Source organism: Muntiacus reevesi, chromosome 10 (assembly GCF_963930625.1).
Source record: "Muntiacus reevesi chromosome 10, mMunRee1.1, whole genome shotgun sequence".
Taxonomy (NCBI): Eukaryota; Metazoa; Chordata; class Mammalia; order Artiodactyla; family Cervidae; genus Muntiacus; species Muntiacus reevesi.
This window is the reverse complement of record NC_089258.1, coordinates 66,649,793-66,667,975: the sequence shown is the minus strand read 5'-3', so window position 1 is coordinate 66,667,975 and position 18,183 is coordinate 66,649,793. Positions and strand designations below refer to the sequence as shown.

At 38.3% G+C, this 18,183-nt stretch overlaps 1 protein-coding gene across 1 annotated transcript in view; it reads right to left on the bottom strand.

Moving 5' to 3' along the window:
• Positions 1-17,599, bottom strand: part of TNKS (tankyrase) — a 154,260-nt gene extending 136,661 nt beyond the window's left edge. Inside the window, exon 1 of the mRNA XM_065946583.1 lies at positions 16,898-17,599. Within this exon, the coding sequence (XP_065802655.1) occupies positions 16,898-17,570 (673 nt within the window). The 5' untranslated portion in view covers positions 17,571-17,599. The remainder of the gene's footprint in view (positions 1-16,897) is intronic.
• Between the last annotated feature and the right edge of the window lie 584 nt (positions 17,600-18,183).

The following is an 18,183-nucleotide window of genomic DNA, read 5'->3' as shown; positions in this document are numbered from 1 at the left end:
ACCAATGAACCATCTCTCTCTGATCCAAGAGAGGCTGTTAAAAATCAAGACAGTGTAATACTCTGATCTTTACCAACAAAACAGTATGTGCTATTAGAAGAGACTCCCAAACTGAGAGTTGTACAAAAGGTATAATTTAACTTTTACAGAAAATTTCTTGCAGAAAAATTCTTTTTGCTTAAAGTACATGCCTTGTTCCTGACAATAAAAATAGCACTAATAATGGTAAGTAGCTAACATTTAGTAAGCTCTTTTTTCTGACAAGAAGAATGCCAAATGCTTGACAAGCATTAGCTCCTGTGATAACATCCTGTGACAAGCATTTCCCTCATTTTATTGTTGAAGAATTCTTTCCCTCAGTTCTGATACTCGTGAACTATACTTCCAAACACACATCTCAAATCTGCCTACTCCCCAGGGCCACCAGCTTGGTTTCAAGCTCCACAATCTCTTGTCTAGACTTCAGCACAAAACCTTTTGTTGATCTCTCTACTGTCACACCTGCTTATCATCCTTAACAGCGCAGACAGTGAGTCTCTCCTCAAGGCATGCATCAGATGAGGTCACTTCCCTGCTTAAAGTCCTGCAATGGATTCCAATAACACACACAATAAAACCTTCTTATGACCTACAAGTGAGGTGGCCACTCTCACCTCTCCTATCTCACTGAGCTTTACTAACCCTGTCTTTCACCTTGTGTCCCCTGGATATGACAAACTTATTTCAGCCTAGAGGACTTTGTACTTGCTGTGTGCTCTGCCCGAAGACCCAGATCTTCATATGCCTAGCTCCTTCTGTCATCTGATTCTCAGCCCAAAGATAACAACTTGGAGACACTCTGACTAATCACTCAACATCAATCTACCCACCCACGCACACACATTCTTTCGACATTGTTTTCAACATGAGTTCTTTGTATATTTTGGATTAACCTTTTACTAGAAACATCATTCACAAATACTTTCTTCCACTCAGTAGGTTGCTTTCTCATTTTTGTTGATGGTTTCCTTCATCATGCAGAGGCCTTTTAGTTCAATGTAGTCTCACTTATTTTTGTTTTTGTTGCTTTGCTTTTGGTGTCAGAGTCAAAAAATCATCACCAATAGCTATGTCAAGGAGATTATCACCTATATTTTCTTCTAGGAGATGTATGGTTTTAGGTCTTACACTAAGGTCTTTAATCCATTTTGAGTTAATTTTTGTGTATGGTGTAAGATAGTGGTCCAGTTTCACTCTTTTGCATGTAGATGTCCATTTTCCCAACACCATTTATTAAAGAGACTGTCCTTTTCATCATTGTATATTCTTGGTTCCTTTGTCATAAATTAATTGACCATATATGAATGGGTTTATTTCTGGGCTCTCTATTCTGTCCGTTGAGCTATATGTCTTTTTTTATGCCAATATCATACTGTTTTTATTAAGTTAGCTTTGTAATATAGTTTGAAATCAGAGAATGTGGGTATCTTCAGCTTTGTTCTTCTCTCTCAAGATTGTTTTGGCTATTTGGAGTCTTTTGTGTGATACCATGCAAATTTGAGAACTGTTTTGTTCTATTTCTGTGAAATATACCATTGGCATTTTTATAGGGGTTGCATGGAATCTTTATTGCTATATCGTAGTACAGACATTCTAACAATTTTAATTCTTTTAATCCATGAGCACAGAATATCTTTCCATTTATCTGTCTTCTTCAATTTCTTTCACTAGCATCTTATAGTTTTCAATATACAGGTCTTCATTTCCTTGATTAAATTTACCCTAGGTATTTTATTCTTTTTTTACACTTGTAAATGGGATTGTTCTGTTAATTTCTCTTTCTATTAGTTCATTACTAGTGTAAAGAAAGCCTAAAGATTTCTATATATTGATTTTATATCCTGCAACTTTATTGAATTTTCTTATTTAAACCTTTTTGATAGAGGCTTCAAGTTTTTCTATATATAGTGTCATCTGCAAATATGACAATTTTATTTCTTCTTTTTTAATCTGGATGATTTTTCTTGTCTAATTGCTCTGGCTAGGATTTCTAATGCTATGTTGAATAAAAGTGGCAAGAGTGGATACACTTATATTGTTACTGATCTTAAAGAAAACGCTTTTGTCTTTTCACCATTGAGTGTGATGTTAGCTATGGACTTCTCACATATGGCCTCTATTATGTTGAGATATATTCCTTTTCTAGAATTAATTCTGTAAAGTTGCAAATTTAGAATAGTGAGTCTTCTAATCCATGTGTATGATATACCTTTCCTTCAATTCAGATCTCATGTGTACTTCTATTTTGTATTTTCCTCCATTAATACCCTATTTTTCAGGGATTATTGGGTATTTTAAGCTTTTTGTTGCTTTGGCAGTGAAAGGGGCAGTGGTGCATTAGGGGAGGTCAGTAAAACCAGATCGCACAGAACCTCTGAGTCATAAATAATCAATCTGAATTTGAGCAGGGCAAGCAAGTAGCAATAAAAGTTCACCCTGATGAACTGTTGAACTAAACTAAGTTTTATGACCTCTTTTATAAATTTTAGCATTTTCTTTCCCCTAAAGACTGTGACAGACAGTTACATTATTTCACATACTCAGAAAGTTTTAGAAATAAATCATGGGGAAAGCATGGTGCCGGCACCACGAGGAAAATCTAGACTGACAACACATTGTCTACTCCCAATATACACAACAATTTTCTTATTCTAACGTTAGAGTTTCAATTAAAGTCTCTCAAAAATGTTTCAATATCAAATGTAAGGTCATTGGTATCTATTCACTAGGCCTGAGTTTAGAGACAGAAAATTGCTTCACTTGTGTTCAGCATTTTAAACTGCTTAAAATTAAAGCCTCAAAGGAACAACCTTGGGCAATATTAAATCTTGTAACTAACAACTATGCATTCTAAAATTTAATAGAAGGAGAAAAACCTAAGGTATTTGGAGTATTTAAAAGTGATTTTTTAAATTTATAGTAGCAAAATCATAGCCTAAAGACATTTTTGACCTAATTGGATTGTCAGCAAAGGCACAAGGCTGTATATCATTTGAACTGCTAAATTCATTGATCTACACTTATAAAACCAATGAGAAAATTTATATTGCATCTCACATATATTTTATAATTTTTTTAAGTGCAAAAAAATTGTACCCAAAAGACTCTCAAAGTAACAATAAGTCTGGAACTATCTAGAAAAACAACTCATGAACTTTTATATGTATATGTATTATATCTATTTTTCTGACACAGAAGAAATAACAGAAAGTTACAAAAGATAAAATGTTCCTTGGTGACAGATGTGTTCACTGTTTTCTCTAAAACCATTAGGAAGAACTTGAACCTAAAATATCAGAATAACCTGGTTACTTTCTAAAGCATACCAATCCATTTCAACAAACAAAACAAGGCTCTTACAATGACAGTAAAATTACTTTCAATGAAACAAAATTCAGCCATGACACATTTATGCAATAGCTGAAAGGTTTCTAAAGTAACTTTTCTTTCCCAGCCAATAAACTTATTCAGCAATTTAATACCAGTAGTTCCAGGTATCTGTGAGCATCTCTAAAGGTCTATTAAGCACAGTAATTTATAACTGTACTGAATTAAAAATCAATAAATGATGTTGGGAAAACTGGATGGCTACAGGCAGAAGAACCAAAGTGAACTACTTTCTCATGCTATGTACAAAAATAAATTCAAAATGGATTAGAGACTTAAATTTAAGACCTGAAACCATAAGGCGTCTAGAAGAAAACATAGGCAGTACACTCTCTGACCTCAGTCTTAGCAATATTCTGAGGGTTATGACTCCTCAGGTGAGAGAAACAAAAGCAAAAATAAACAAATGAGACTACATCAAACTATGAAGTTTTGCACAATGAAGGGAACTATCAACAAAATGAAAGGCCACCTACTGAATGGAATATTTGCAAATCATGTATCTGATAAGGGGTTAATATCAAAAAATATACAATGAACTTATACAACTCAACACCAAAAAAAAAAAAAAAACCCACCCAATTTTAAAAATGGGTAGAGGATCTGAAACATTTTTCCAAATAAGACATACAGGTAGCCAAGAAACACATAAAAGATGTTCAATTCCCTATTTATCGGGAAAATACAAATCAAAACCACCTCTCACCTCTTAGGATGACTATTATCAAACAGACAACAAAAAAATAAGTGCTGGTGAGGATGTGGAAAAAAGAGAACTGCTGTGCAGTGTTGGTGGGAATGAAAACTGGTGTAGTCACTCTGGAAAACTGTATGGAGGTTTCTCAAAAGAAAAAAACCTACTAGACAATCCAGCAATTCCACTTCTGGGTATTCTTCTGAACAAAACAAAAACACTAATTCAAAAAATATCTTTTTTGCACCACTATGTTCACTGCATTATTCGTGGGTCAACTGTATTTAAAAAGTAAACAAACTCAGAGAAAGAGATCAGATTTGTGGTTATCAGAGATGGGGTGGGGGTGCAGGAGGGGGAACTGAATAAAGACTGTCAATAGGGACAAGTTCAGCTGTAACTAAGTACAAAGGATGTAATGTGCAACAGAACAAATACAGTTACAACTGCTCTACTTTACACATGAAAGATGTTAAGAGAGTAAATCCTAAGCATTCTCATCATCAGGAAAAACATTTGTTTCTTTTTCTTTTATTTTATATTTATATGAGATGACAGATATTCACTATCCTTACTCTGGTAATCATTTCATGATGTATACATAAATCAATCATGCCACACATCCTAAAAACTATACAGTGTGATAAAGTAAACTTTATCTCAACAAAACTAGAAGGAAAAAAGCCTGACTCACACCTGTATCTTGGCTGATGTACAGGAGGCAGCCTCAAAATTAGGAGGACACCCAGCAGAGCAGATCCATTTCAACATGATGGGTAGTTCTATTTTTTTTTTTAAGTTTTCAGTTTCACTACATTTTATGGAAGAAATTACGGGTTTCCTCGGTGGCTCAGTGGTAAAGAAACCTGCAATGCAGGAGCTGCAGGAGACACAGGCTTGATCCTAGGTCAGGAAGATCTCCTGGAGGAGGGCACTGGCAACCCACCCCAGTGTTCCTGCCTGGAGAACCCCATGGACAGGCGAGCCTGGCGGGCTACAGTCCATGGGGTCACAGAGTTGGACACGACTGAAGCGACTCAGCACACATGCACGCATGGAGGAAATTACAAGCCACAATATTATGCTCTGAACTCGGAGGTCGGGGAAGTCTTGTGATAATTCTTTAAAATGTCAAAGGTTTTCTATGCACTGGGTTAAATTTACGCAGTCCAATATACACAGATCCCTAGACATCTATTAGATTTCTGCTTACTTTATAAGAAATGTTCTACGACAAAGAAACATACATTTTCTATTTAACATTCAAAGTCATTATTACTTCCTTTTCTAATTTCAACTGTAACTATATCAGCTTTTAAATAAAAAACTATTTTACATTTCATTAGATCAGAAGTCATGGTTAAGCAAAAGGGAGTATATTCCCTGTTACTTCTAAAATAACAGTTTAGAAAGCAAACTACAAAATGACTTCTATAAAGCAATAAAGTTGAATATATTTTTCATTTGTCAAAGGTGGACTCTGATCAATTAATTTCTACACCTTCTAGAATCTGATTTAGAAAGGAAAACATTTATAGCTAGATAGAAGAAAAGAAGTATGGCATTAGGAAGCACTAAAAAAGGAAGTATTTCATTAGGAAGAGGTAAAAAATGTATCTTTTCCCCCAAAACACTGGGAAAAACACCAAAACTCAAAGGATAAGACACAAATTCTGATGCCAGTTTAAACAATAACAAAAAGACAAAGCAAACAAACAAAAACAGGGTAAGAAATCACAGCTCCTTGGGAAGGAAAAAAAAATGGTTGAGTGCCACTGTGGGAAGAAACATCAGCTCAATTGCAGAAGGTCGGTTATCCTGGATGGAATAGAGACCAGAGAAAGATGATCTGTGTCCTTTGCCCCCTCACCACTGGCACACTCTCCCCTGTGCTGCGGTGGAATATGGGTTCGGTATCTCCAGTGCACCTCTAGCCAAAAGAGAAGGGGTAATACCAAGTACAACAGTGGAACCTGGCTGAGGTGGGAAGCAGAGGACACGCCCACAGGACATGTAGGACATGCCTACATGCCTACAGGACAGAAAAGAGCCAGGGGAATCTTGAGCACCTAGGATGTCACCCCCATCCCGGGCCTCTCTACCCTGACGCATGCCCTTATTTGTCTAAAACCACGTGGAGAACCAAAACCTAGAACCCCAAACCCATCCTCTCAAATGCAACATGGGCCCAACTAGCTGCCAGTTCCAAGGGATTATAAGCTCAAAGCAGAAAACAATAAGATGTCTGAGGTATGCAAGCACCATAACAGAATAAATGAAAGCAGAATTACTAGACCAAAAAAAGATATTTAAAATTGGCAAATTAAGTGTTGCCAGCGAAAAACTGAAGAATACTGAAAACACAAGAACAAAAATCTATCATGGAAAACCAACTGGAAATATTATCATGAAAAACATCATAGGAGAAATAAAGGATATAATAAGTTGACTGAATAATAGTGGAAATAAAGGAAACAATTCCTGAGGAAAAACCAGTTGACGAACTCTCCCAAAAAACACTGGAGAAGGAGAAACTGAAGTAGAGGAGAGAAGAGATAGGTGAGACAGAGGACTGGAAGAGAGGAAAGATACATGCAGAAATAATGACAGGATGTCTCCTAATTAAAGAAAAATGCAAAATTTCAGATTAATAAGAGTTCATGAAGTACTAAATAGGATGGATGAAAAAATACAAATTCTCAGACTACTCCAGACCAACTGAACGAGAAAAGGTGGGAGCGTGGCCTAGCAATCTTGCATTAATAAAGACTTCTTGGTGGCTCTGATACAAAGTTTGAGAACCACTGAGCTACTGCTTCTGGAAGTTATAACCCTCTGAAAATTACATGTAAGTCTGATGTTTAAATATATATTTCTGAGGGAAATGTCCATACTTACTATCACATTCTCAAAAGAAAAAAAAAGTTAGCACAATTAAGAACTATTTGTTAGTTCAGCAGTTTTCAAAGTGTGCTCTGTGGACCCCTGGCGGCTCCAGAGACCCTTTCTGGGGGGATCTGAGAAGTCAAAACCATTTACAAAATAATATTAAGATGGGGCTCATGATAATGCAAAAGCAACAGTAGGTAAAACTGCTGACACCTTGACATGAACCAAAACACTGGCACAAGCAGTCCTTGTATTCTGTAGCGTTGACATACTTGGACACATATTAGTCATTGCATTCTTCACCAGCAGACCCTCACAATTTTTAAAAAAGCCCACCAGCTTCACTTAAAAGTGTTCTTCATAAAATAAAACAAAAGTTGCTTCTTTTTAAAAAAAAGTCTACCACAGAAGAAAAAAGTTGCAAGTCCACACAATCAAACCAATAAATCATCTGCCACCAACTATTAGTTTAGTTTGTGTTATACCAAAAAGGCAAAAGGGAAAGGAAAATTTACAACACTTTATTTCCTTTTTTTGTACAATTAAAAAATTCACAAACCTTAATTCAAAAGGGAACCAACACATTCCAAGAAAACACTCAAAAAAGAAAAAAAAAGGTTTAAGCTCACACTGCTTTCATTTTAATTTTAAACACAGATTCCTGTACCAACAGGCAAAGCAAGTTTCTATTTGACAAAGGTCCCAGTAACTCACTGTAGGGAAAAGCAATCCTGAATATCTGATGAAGCCTTAAAAGGAAAACCCAGTAGGCACACAAAAACAAAACACTCATAACTTTCCTCAATTATTCAAAACTAAATAACTTTTAGAACATGAACCTCAACGTTATCTTGAGCACCTGGGCTTTAGTATAAATACCCCAGAAACCCATGCTACTCAATTCTTATTATGAACCCACATTGATGATACAGGTGTTAGGCCCCCCCAAGATCAGGGATACAACCCACCTTTCTGAGTGTTCCTGTCAGAAGAATAAATATAGACCAAGGTAACTTCAAGTACCCTGACATAGGGGAAAAATGAGAATTTAAGAGGCTCTTGTGTCTTCAACTGTATCTCTCACATATTTTACAATCAACTACTTAAAACATTTCTTTGTCCAAGAAGCAAAAACAGGCTACTAAATACATTTATGAGTAAGTTACTCTAGTGTTTTCACCTGCATTTCATTGCAAGACTCATGATGATGTTTATTCTTTTTTTTTTTTAATTTTATTAGTTGGAGGCTAATTACTTCACAACATTTCAGTGGGTTTTGTCATACATTGACATGAATCAGCCATAGAGTTATACATATTCCCCATCCCGATCCCCCCTCCCTGTTTATTCCTTTCTAAGACCTAACACTAAAATAAAATGCATTTGCTTAGCATTATTTACATTCCTCTATCACTTTTCTTCTCCTGGGCTCTAAGTTGAAGAGCCAATCTTTTTTTTTTTTTAAACATATCTATGCTCACAACTTGGCCCTTGAAGATATGCCTTTTATCCTCCAGATATATTTCTTTGGTCTTTAAACTGCCAAAGAATCATGTTTGGTTAGAAAGAAAGGCACACCTAGCCTGTGACCTAGTCAGTTCCTTGCGAAAGAAAGGGATGCCTGGGGGGAGGAAAAAAAGGCAGGTGACTAGACAGCCTCTCTTCATGAAAACTTCTATGTAAATAGACTATGAGGAAGACATCTTACCTATAAAATGCCCTTAGCATGATGTCTCTGCTTAAGGCTCCTAGAAAGCAGCAATGCAGGCTATAGAAACTAAGATATTAATATAAAATTATGTTTCTTAATTTAAATGCTATGACTGTAAGAGATGGTCCTGCAAACCTTCCTGTGAGACTTACTCTATTCTAGGTCCGGGTTCCACGTCCAACATGAGGAGAAAGGACAAGGGGAGTTACCCTCAAGGTTCAGGCTTCTATTTTTATCCTTGATTATTTAGCAATTAATTTCTCTAAAAATGAGCAGTGAAAAAAAATGAGGTCAAATTCCACGCAGAGTTTTCATAAGAATGTGAACAGGGTTACACCTCTATCAGCAATATACACTAAAAGAAAATGCCCCCCCCAAAAAACCCGAAATTAGAATCTACTATTTCAATATTAGCTAAAAGACAATATGAAAAAGATGTAAGATATGAAAGACTAGCATATATGTGAGTTAGAATAAGATGACGGAACTCAGAAATAATTCAAAATAAAAAAGTATTTCAGAAGTAAAGACTAAACAAGAAGGAAAACAAAAGTGAAAAAAAAAAAATACACACAATGCCTTATGACAGGGATCAGCAAACTAAAACTCATGTGCCAAATCTGGCCATTTCCTCTTTTTATATATAAAGTTTTATTGGAACATAACTATACCATTCATTTATGCATTGTCTATGGATACTCTCATGGCACAGAAGCAGAGCTGACCAGTTGACAGAGCTGACCCAGAGATCACACAGGGCATGAAGTCTAAAATCTTTACCGTCTGGCCATATGTACATAAAGTTTCCTAACTCCTGCTTATGAGAAATGAAAGGTAAAATGGGAAATCTTTTAAAAGAAATAAGGATATAGTTTCTTTTTTGGAGTGGCTCAGACCGTAAAGAGTCTGCCTGCAATGTGGGAGATCGGGTTTGATCCCTGGGTTGGGAAGATGCTCTGGAGAAGGAAATGGCAACCCACTCCAGTATTCTTGCTTGGAGTATTCCATGGACAGAGGAGCCTGGCAGGCTACAGTCCATGGGGTCACAAAGAATCAGATAGGACCCAGTGACTAATACTTTCACATGCATAAGTTTATATACCTAAAAATGCCAGTAAAATTATGAAAACATAAAAATGATATAAAAATTGTTACAAGGAAAAAGTAAAATTATATTATTTTTTGCAAAGGATGGAAAACATAGCTATACATTGGTCTGTTGCAGTAATGCACAGAAATAATTTTAACTGAACTACAGTTGATTTACAGTGCTTGTAAGCTTCAGGTATATAGCACACTGATTCAGTTATATATATATATACACACACACATATATATAACTAAGTTTTATATATATATATATAAAGGGCCTCCCTGGTGGCTCAGATGGTAAGGAATCTGCCTGCCCAGATTCCTGACCTACACCTGGAATCTTGAACCACAGAAAATAAAATATGCTTGTTATGTGAATCTACTAAGTTTTGGGGTGAAAAGTGGAAGTGTTAGTCACTCAGTCAAGTCTTACTCTTTGTGACCCCATGGACTGTAGCCTGCCAGGCTTCTCTGTTCATGGGGATTCTTCAGGCAAGAATACTGGAGTGGGCTGCCATTCCCTTCTCCAAGGGATCTTCCCGACCCAGGGATCAAACCTGGGTCCTCCACATGGCAGGCAGATTCTTTACCATCTGAGCCACCAGGGGAAAATCAGGGAAGTGTTGGGGTAGTTTCATACACATTAGTAAGTACAGTAACTAATATAGTAGGGCTTTAATAATTACTAACATAGTACTACTGATTTGCCCAATTTAAAAAAAGGGTAAGTGGACTTGATGAAAAAATATAAATGGCAAATAAACACATGGAAAGGTCAGGGAAATGCAAAATAAAACCAGAATGAGATACCACACATTCCCACTGGAATGGTTAAAATGAAAGCAACACAAAACGTTAAATGTTGGCAAAGATATGGAACAACGGGAACTCTTGTATGTTGTCAATGGGAATGTAAAATGGCATACCCACCTTGGGAAAAGGTCTGGTAGTCTCTTATAAAACTTAAAATTTACCTATCCTAAAGCCCAGCAATTTCAATACGAAGTACTGAGAAAGATCTATGTTCTCAAAAAGAATTTTACAAGAATGAGCGTAACAGCTTTATTTATTATAGTCAAAAATTGAAAACAGCCTAAGGGTCTAAAAGTAGGGATAAATGAAACTGAAGGGATAAACCAAATGTAGCATGCTCATATAGTGAAATATCTACTACTGATACAAGTTACATCAAAAACATTATGTTTAGCAAAAGAAATCTTACAGAAAAAAGCAAATATTGCATAATTCCATTTAAACAAACTTCTAAAACAGGCAACTCAATCTATAGTGGAAAAAAGTCAGAACAATGTGTCTGCTGGGAGGGGAAGGGTAGGGACAGAGGGAAATAACATGAAGGAACTTTCTGAAGTTAGAATTATCTATAAAGATTTGGATTATACAGGCATTTGCATTTGTCAGAATTCTGTGAATATAACATGTAAGCTTTGTACAGATTTTACATGAAAAGACAAATCTTTAAACAAACACTAAACTCTGGATAATGATATGTATACTGGTGTATTTACGGGCAGCTGCACAAATGTCTACAATTTACACATCATAAAAAAAATACTGATGGATAAAGGAAAACATAAGCAGACAGGTATGTAGCAGAAATCAGACAGCATTTTTAACTAATGTACTATTCCTCTATGGCTGCAGTTTGCTTGTTACCAACTTACTAATATTGAGAGATACTTCTATATAACACCTTCATATAACTAATTTGCTCTTTCAATCATTTGTTTCCAAAGAGTAGTATCATTAATGCAAAAGAAAGAGACACTTTGTACACCTTTCTAACTAAAAGTTCTATGTGAACTTTTTTAAAGTGGTATCTTAAGCAAAGTATGAGATGTTGAGACAAGACTAAGTAAAAGATAATTCAGTTTGTAGTGAACAATTTTAAGTCTGAGAAGATATTTCTGAAACTAGCTCCTTTTCTTCTGTTATCACATCAGACCTTTCCTAAACCCTGAGGCAAAAACATTTGCTTAAAAGTATAATCAAGGACTTTGCCAGATAATGTATAGAAAGATTCCCATTTCAGAACTGAAGTGTTCTGACTCATTTTTTTTTACCTACTGATGGGCAACAACAGTCTAGAGGACAGTGTTTTGTTTTCTTCTTTTTTAAACAGAATTGACATTTGTACAGTGAAGGAGATAGAGGTAGGGGGACAAGCATGGACATGATGAAAAAAATTAAGAGAAACAGAAATGAGTCAGGCAATCTCTATACGGTTAATGTGTGTTGAGGTAGGTATCTCTCAAATCAAAAGAAAGCACAAAATTCCCATACATATTTTGCTGGTTTTGATATTGAAGTACCCCATATCACAAGTCCCAGTCAAGTCATATGTTAACTAATGCTCACCATTAAAGTAACCAGGAAGCCTACTTCAAAATTTCTTCAGTTTAAAGTAAATATCACGAAATTTCAGAAATCAGTGCTTCATTAAACTCTTTTTTCGTTGTTGTTTTTTCACAAAGACCTTATCCGAACTTTTCTTTAAAAAGAAAACTCATCAGAATATACTTGTCCTTTAACAAAAATATGTCATTACTAGGAATTGAATTCAGGAGATACATCACTCTAAATTGATCCCATTTCAACAGCTTAAAGCTCAACATTCAGAAAACTAGATCATGGCATCCAGTCCCATCACTTCATGGCAAATAGATGGGGAAACAGTGGAAACAGTGGCTGACTTTATTTTTCTGGGCTCCAAAATCACTGCAGATGGTGACTGCAGCCATGAAATTAAAAGACACTTACTCCTTGGAAGGAAAGTTATGGCCAACCCAGATAGCATATTAAAAAGCAGAGACATTACTTTGCCAACAAAGGTCCATCTAGTCAAGGCAATAGTTTTTCCAGTGGTCATGTATGGATGTGAGAGTTGGACTGTGAAGAAAGCTGAAAAATTGATGCTTTTGAACTGTGGTGTTGGAGAAGACTCTTGAGAGAGTCCCTTGGACTGCAAGGAGATCCAACCAGTCCATCCTGAAGGAGATCAGTCCTGGGTGTTCATTGGAGGGACTGATGCTGAAGCTGAAACTCCAATACTTTGGCCACCTCATGCGAACAGCTGACTCACTGGAAAAGAACCTGATGCTGGGAGGGATTGAGGGCAGGAGGAGAAGGGGACGACAGAGGATGAGATGGTTGGATGGCATCACCGACTCGATGGACATGAGTTTGAGTGAACTCCGGGAGTTGGTGATGGACAGGGAGGCCTGGCGTGGTGTGGTTCATGGGGTCGCAAAGAGTTGGACACGACTGAGCGACTGAACTGAACTGAACAACAGCTTTGATGGCCCTTTGAACAACGAAGGTCAGCATCTTATCTGTAAAAGTCTTATATAAACTCTGCTGCTGCTGCTGCTAAGTCGCTTCAGTTGTGTCTGACTCTGTGTGACCCCACAGACGGCAGCCCACCAGGCTCCCCTGTCCCTGGGATTCTCCAGGCAAGAATACTGGAGTGGGCTACCATTTCCTCCTCCAATTATATAAACTCTACTCAACAATAAAAGACTGGATCATTTTGATATAGTCATTTTAAGAAGGTATCAGAAGCTGTACTGTAAGAATCTATACCAATAGTGGAAACTAAAGATTATGTTTCTAGTTATGGACATTATTAATACTGTCTGTGAGACACATTTAACAATTATCACAGTCCAAAGTGGGATAGAAAGAATTAACTCTGCTGCTGGAAAGAATTATGGTTTAAAAAAAGGCATAAGGATTTAAATATGAATATGACTTCACATCACTTCAAAGAGCCTTAAAAATGATTTCATTTCATTCCATAGAACTGTACTTATTTTTAAGCGGAAATAAAGGCATTAATTAACATTCTTCCTTCCATCTTTGCTTGGCTAGCTTGGACTCATCCTTTAAATCCTCACTTTAAAACATCTCTTTATCTAGAAAGACTTCTTTAAATGATCTAAAATCAGGACAAACATCCTTACTGCCTGCTCCAAAAGAGACTAGTTTACTTTTCCTATCACTCTAGAACACTCTGTGGGGTTTTTGTTATTGTTGCTTTTAGTTCTCCACTAGACTGTAAGCTCCATAAGGGTAAGGACAACTGACCACTTCAAAACTCTGTCAATATTTAACACCAACCTACATAAGCTATCAGCTCACTTGGTAAAGAATTCGCCTACAAAGCAGAAGATCCTGGTTTGATTTCTGTGTCAGGAAGATCAGCTGGAGAAGGGTTAGGCTACCCACTTCAGCATTCTTGGGCTTCCCTTGTGGTTTAGCTGGTAAAGAATCTACCTGCAATGTGGGAGACCTGGGTTCAACCCCTGGGTTGGGAAAATCCCCTGGAGAAGCGGAAGGCTACCCACTTCAGTATTCTGGCCTGGAGGATTCCATGGGGTTCTGTAAAGTCCACAGGGTCCCAAAGAGCTGGACACGACTGAGTGACTTTCACATCTTAAGTAATAAAAGATTTGTGGAACACTGGAACTACAATTTTTAAATCTTTCCATCCAAGGCATGGCACCAATTTCCTATCTTTAAAACAGCTCTTCCATGACATTCAGTGACTAGCATTCCAATCAAGTAATAGTCAACTGAAATCACTTTTAATTACCCAGCCTACACATGAAGAAGACTAAATTAAAGAAAGCTTTAATGCTATGAACACAAACATGAAACACAGTAAACGGACTAGAGTGTTATGTTTTTATACCATGGAGAGTTTCACTGTTTTTGTTCCCTTTTCCACATGGAATTAAAAGAGATTATTTTTTTTCCCCTAAATAAGCCAGTTCAAGATTAGGGTCTCATAACTACAACATAATTACAGGACTGTTTCACTGTCTGTCTTCTAGCTTAGCTGGGTACACATAGAACTCTAAAACAGAATAAAAAGTTAACTACTGTGGCAAACAGAAGATGTGACTCGGGAGATAAGCACTATTTTATGTGTGACTAATCCTAAATATTACAAAAATTAATGTAACTATCATCTCCAAGTGATTACTTACAATGCAGTATGATGAAAAATGACAAGATTTGTGAAACAACGTGTTATAATAGTCAAATCTGGAAAAAAGTCTACAAAGGCAGTCTTCCTTCATTTATTATAGATCTTTCATCCTGCCTAAAAAAAAGAAATGATTTCATCTAAAATAAGCAACACTTGGAGCATCTGCATACTTAAATGGGAGCCTGATTTTGATTCAATTCACTACATTCCTAATAGTTGTTGTTGTTGAGTTGCTAAGCCATGTCTGACTCTTTGTGACCATACAGACTGCAGCATGCCAGGCTTCCCTGTCCTTCACTATTTCCCAGGGTCTGCTCAAACTCAAGTCTATTGTGTCGATGATGCCATCCAACCCTCTCACCCTCTGTCACCCCATTCTCCTCCTGCCCTCAATCTTTCCTAATAGTAGTGTCCACATTTCCAGTGATCTGATAATGATTTCCTGTACGTATTTCTCACATTGCTGACCTTGACTCATTAACGGGATCATAAACAGCATTTGCAAGAAAGGAAATAGATTAGGATATAAAATATCAGAGTACAACACACGTAGCAAGGCAAAGAACTGTTTCCTGAAACTTTTGATTCACTTTGCATGTGACAACATAAAATTTATTGCTAAGTACGGGCTGCAAAAAAAAAAAAAAGTGTGAACATTACTCTTGGAGTGTATATGCCCCCAATTACTACTTCTCCCCAAACACTGCAAAGTGAAAACTCCATAAAAATTACTCACAAAAATGAAAAGTGATCTTAAACCAAGTATAATTGTTTAACCTGGACTTCACACATTCCAAAATCAAACTAAATTTAAATCCAGGTTCCACTACTTCTTATGTGAATTTAGGATTATTTAAGCTGTACATGCTTCACTTCTGTCATCTGTAAAATGAGGATAAAAATATTTCCCGAGTTCTGGTAGAAATAAACAATACATTAAGTTCTTAACATATGCTTTACATTAACAGAACAAACTCAAAGAGTGGTATATATTAAAATACAGCATGAAACTTAACAGAAGTTATCTTCAGAGTATGATCTTTGATGTTTATGTGCGATGCTTTTTTCATTTCATATATTTCTGTACTATATGAATGTACACATAACATACACATTTCTAATGTAATATTTCTAAGGTTTATAATCTTTATTTTTTTAATGTCAATAGGAAGTATCTAGGCAAGGAGATTATGACCCTTTTTGTTTTAAATTTCTCTGTATTTTATAAAACCATGTTAGCTGTTTTTAAAAGAAAACAATTACTTGCTTAAAAAAAAAGTGTACAGTGGTCTATGTTTTAGGAATAAGTACCTTCGGGGGAGAACTTAAGTCTCAGATACTTCTCACTAAATCCTCACACAATCCCCATATACATTTTTGCCCATGAGGAGATGGAGGCTACTGAGATAAGGAAAATTATGTTACACAACCAACAGACAGCAGTTGCCAGAACTTGAAAGCCTTTTCTTCTGCCATCACATAATGCAACCAAATATTTTTCTACAGCTGTTTCACATAGGCACATTTTGATCTACCAAATCGGACTGTACACTACCTCAAAAGGGGAGAAAGTTTCACTAACTTCATTTAAGTCTCACATTTAAGTCTCTTATATTAATGATAAGGTTACGATAGCTACTTAACACTTGTTGAGTTTTATTAAACTTCTCTTGGGCTAGTTTGTCCTCATGCGACATTACTCCTGTAAAAAGGAAATGAGTAAACGCACGACAAAACTATTCTAACACTGCTTAGATCTAACTTTATTCCGACACACTCGGAACTGAAAAAGTTTAAGTATATCCATGTCCTGAGACGACCACTACGGGAGGTTGGGGATGAGCACGAGGATCACTGTGCAAACTAAAAAGAAGGGACTCACACGTTCCCCTACCACGCCCCCGTCACCCTGACACCACCTAAAGAAAGGAATCTCAAGGCTTCCCGAGAAGTACTGAGGCATCATCACCACGCCCCCATCGTTCCCATCATCATAACTCGTTTTCTTTCCCTACCCGGACCCTCCAGTGCCAAACACCAAAACCCTTAATAAACAATTCAAAAAGTCTCTGACCTGCAGCGAAGTGCAGGGGAGAAGACTTCCGGCCGGCCATGTCCTTAGCATTCACGTTTGCCGCGTCCACCAGCCTCTTTACCCGGGACACGTCCCCATTGCGACAGGCCTCCAACAGTTCCCGCAGGGCCCCGCTCACTGCTGGGACCCCTGGCCCCGGGCCCGCAGCCCCAGGCCCCAGTGGTGCTGTGGTGCTAACTCCGGTCGCCTCGGGGCTCTCCGCCAAGCTCGATCCGGGGGAGGATGGAGAGGAAGAGGAGGAAGAAGTCGGGGAAGAAGAGGACGACGGTGAATTGTTACTGCCGCCGCCGGCTGGGTTAGGAGCGACCCCGACGGCAGATGAGGCAGAAACCGCCGGGACCACGGGAGCGGCGGCGACCGTACAGATTGTGCTCGTGGGACTGCAACAGCTGGCACTGTCAGCCGGGTCCGGGGATCTGGGCCTGTCGGGCGGATCCCGACTGCCATCCCCCTCCGGCAGCGCTAGGCCGTGCCTCGGGGAGGCGAACGGGGCCAGGCTGCCCACCGTAGGGGAGGCCGGGGTGGTCCCAGGGGCCAGGCCCGGGCTGAGTGGGGGGGGAGGTGGAGGCGGCGGCGCCGAAGCCCCTGGGGCGGGCTGGAGCTGTTGTTGATGATGGTGGTGATGATGCTGAGAGCGACGCGACGCCGCCATCTTCGGACTCCCCCAGCTCTGTCACTGCGGCAACGGCCCCACCGCCCGCCCTCACTTCCGACTGCCGGACCAATTAGCGCCCAGCGCACAGGAAATGATGCTGGAGAAGTGGGCGGGGTCAAAGGGTGGGAGGGCAGTATTGGGAGCTCCGAGCCCCTCCGCGGAAGGGGGCGTGGCTTCGTCGCCGAGGGGCGGGATTTGTGACGCCTTCGCGGGCTGGCCGGGGAGATTTGAAAACTGGAACTAGCCTAGGCTTAAGTGAGAAACTTTTCCTGCATTTCTCGCTTTGAACTTGCTTACCTTACCCTGTTCCGTTCTGTTGCCAAGTCTCCTTCAGTCTTCCTTGTCTTGCGGCAGAACCTGCGTGAGATGGAACTCTGTGCAAGGTATGTATCATTTATCAAATGTCAAGTGCCCCTGTCTGAAAAATGAGCTAGTATCTATCTCACAGAATTGTTAGCGGAATTAAATGAGCTAACATTTACAAAATGTTGTCTGCTTCCCTTGTGGTTCAGATGGTAAAGATCTGCCTGCAATGCAGGAGACTCAAGTTTGATTCCTGGGTCGGAAAGATCCCCTGGAGAAGGGAATGACAACCCACTCCAGTATTCTT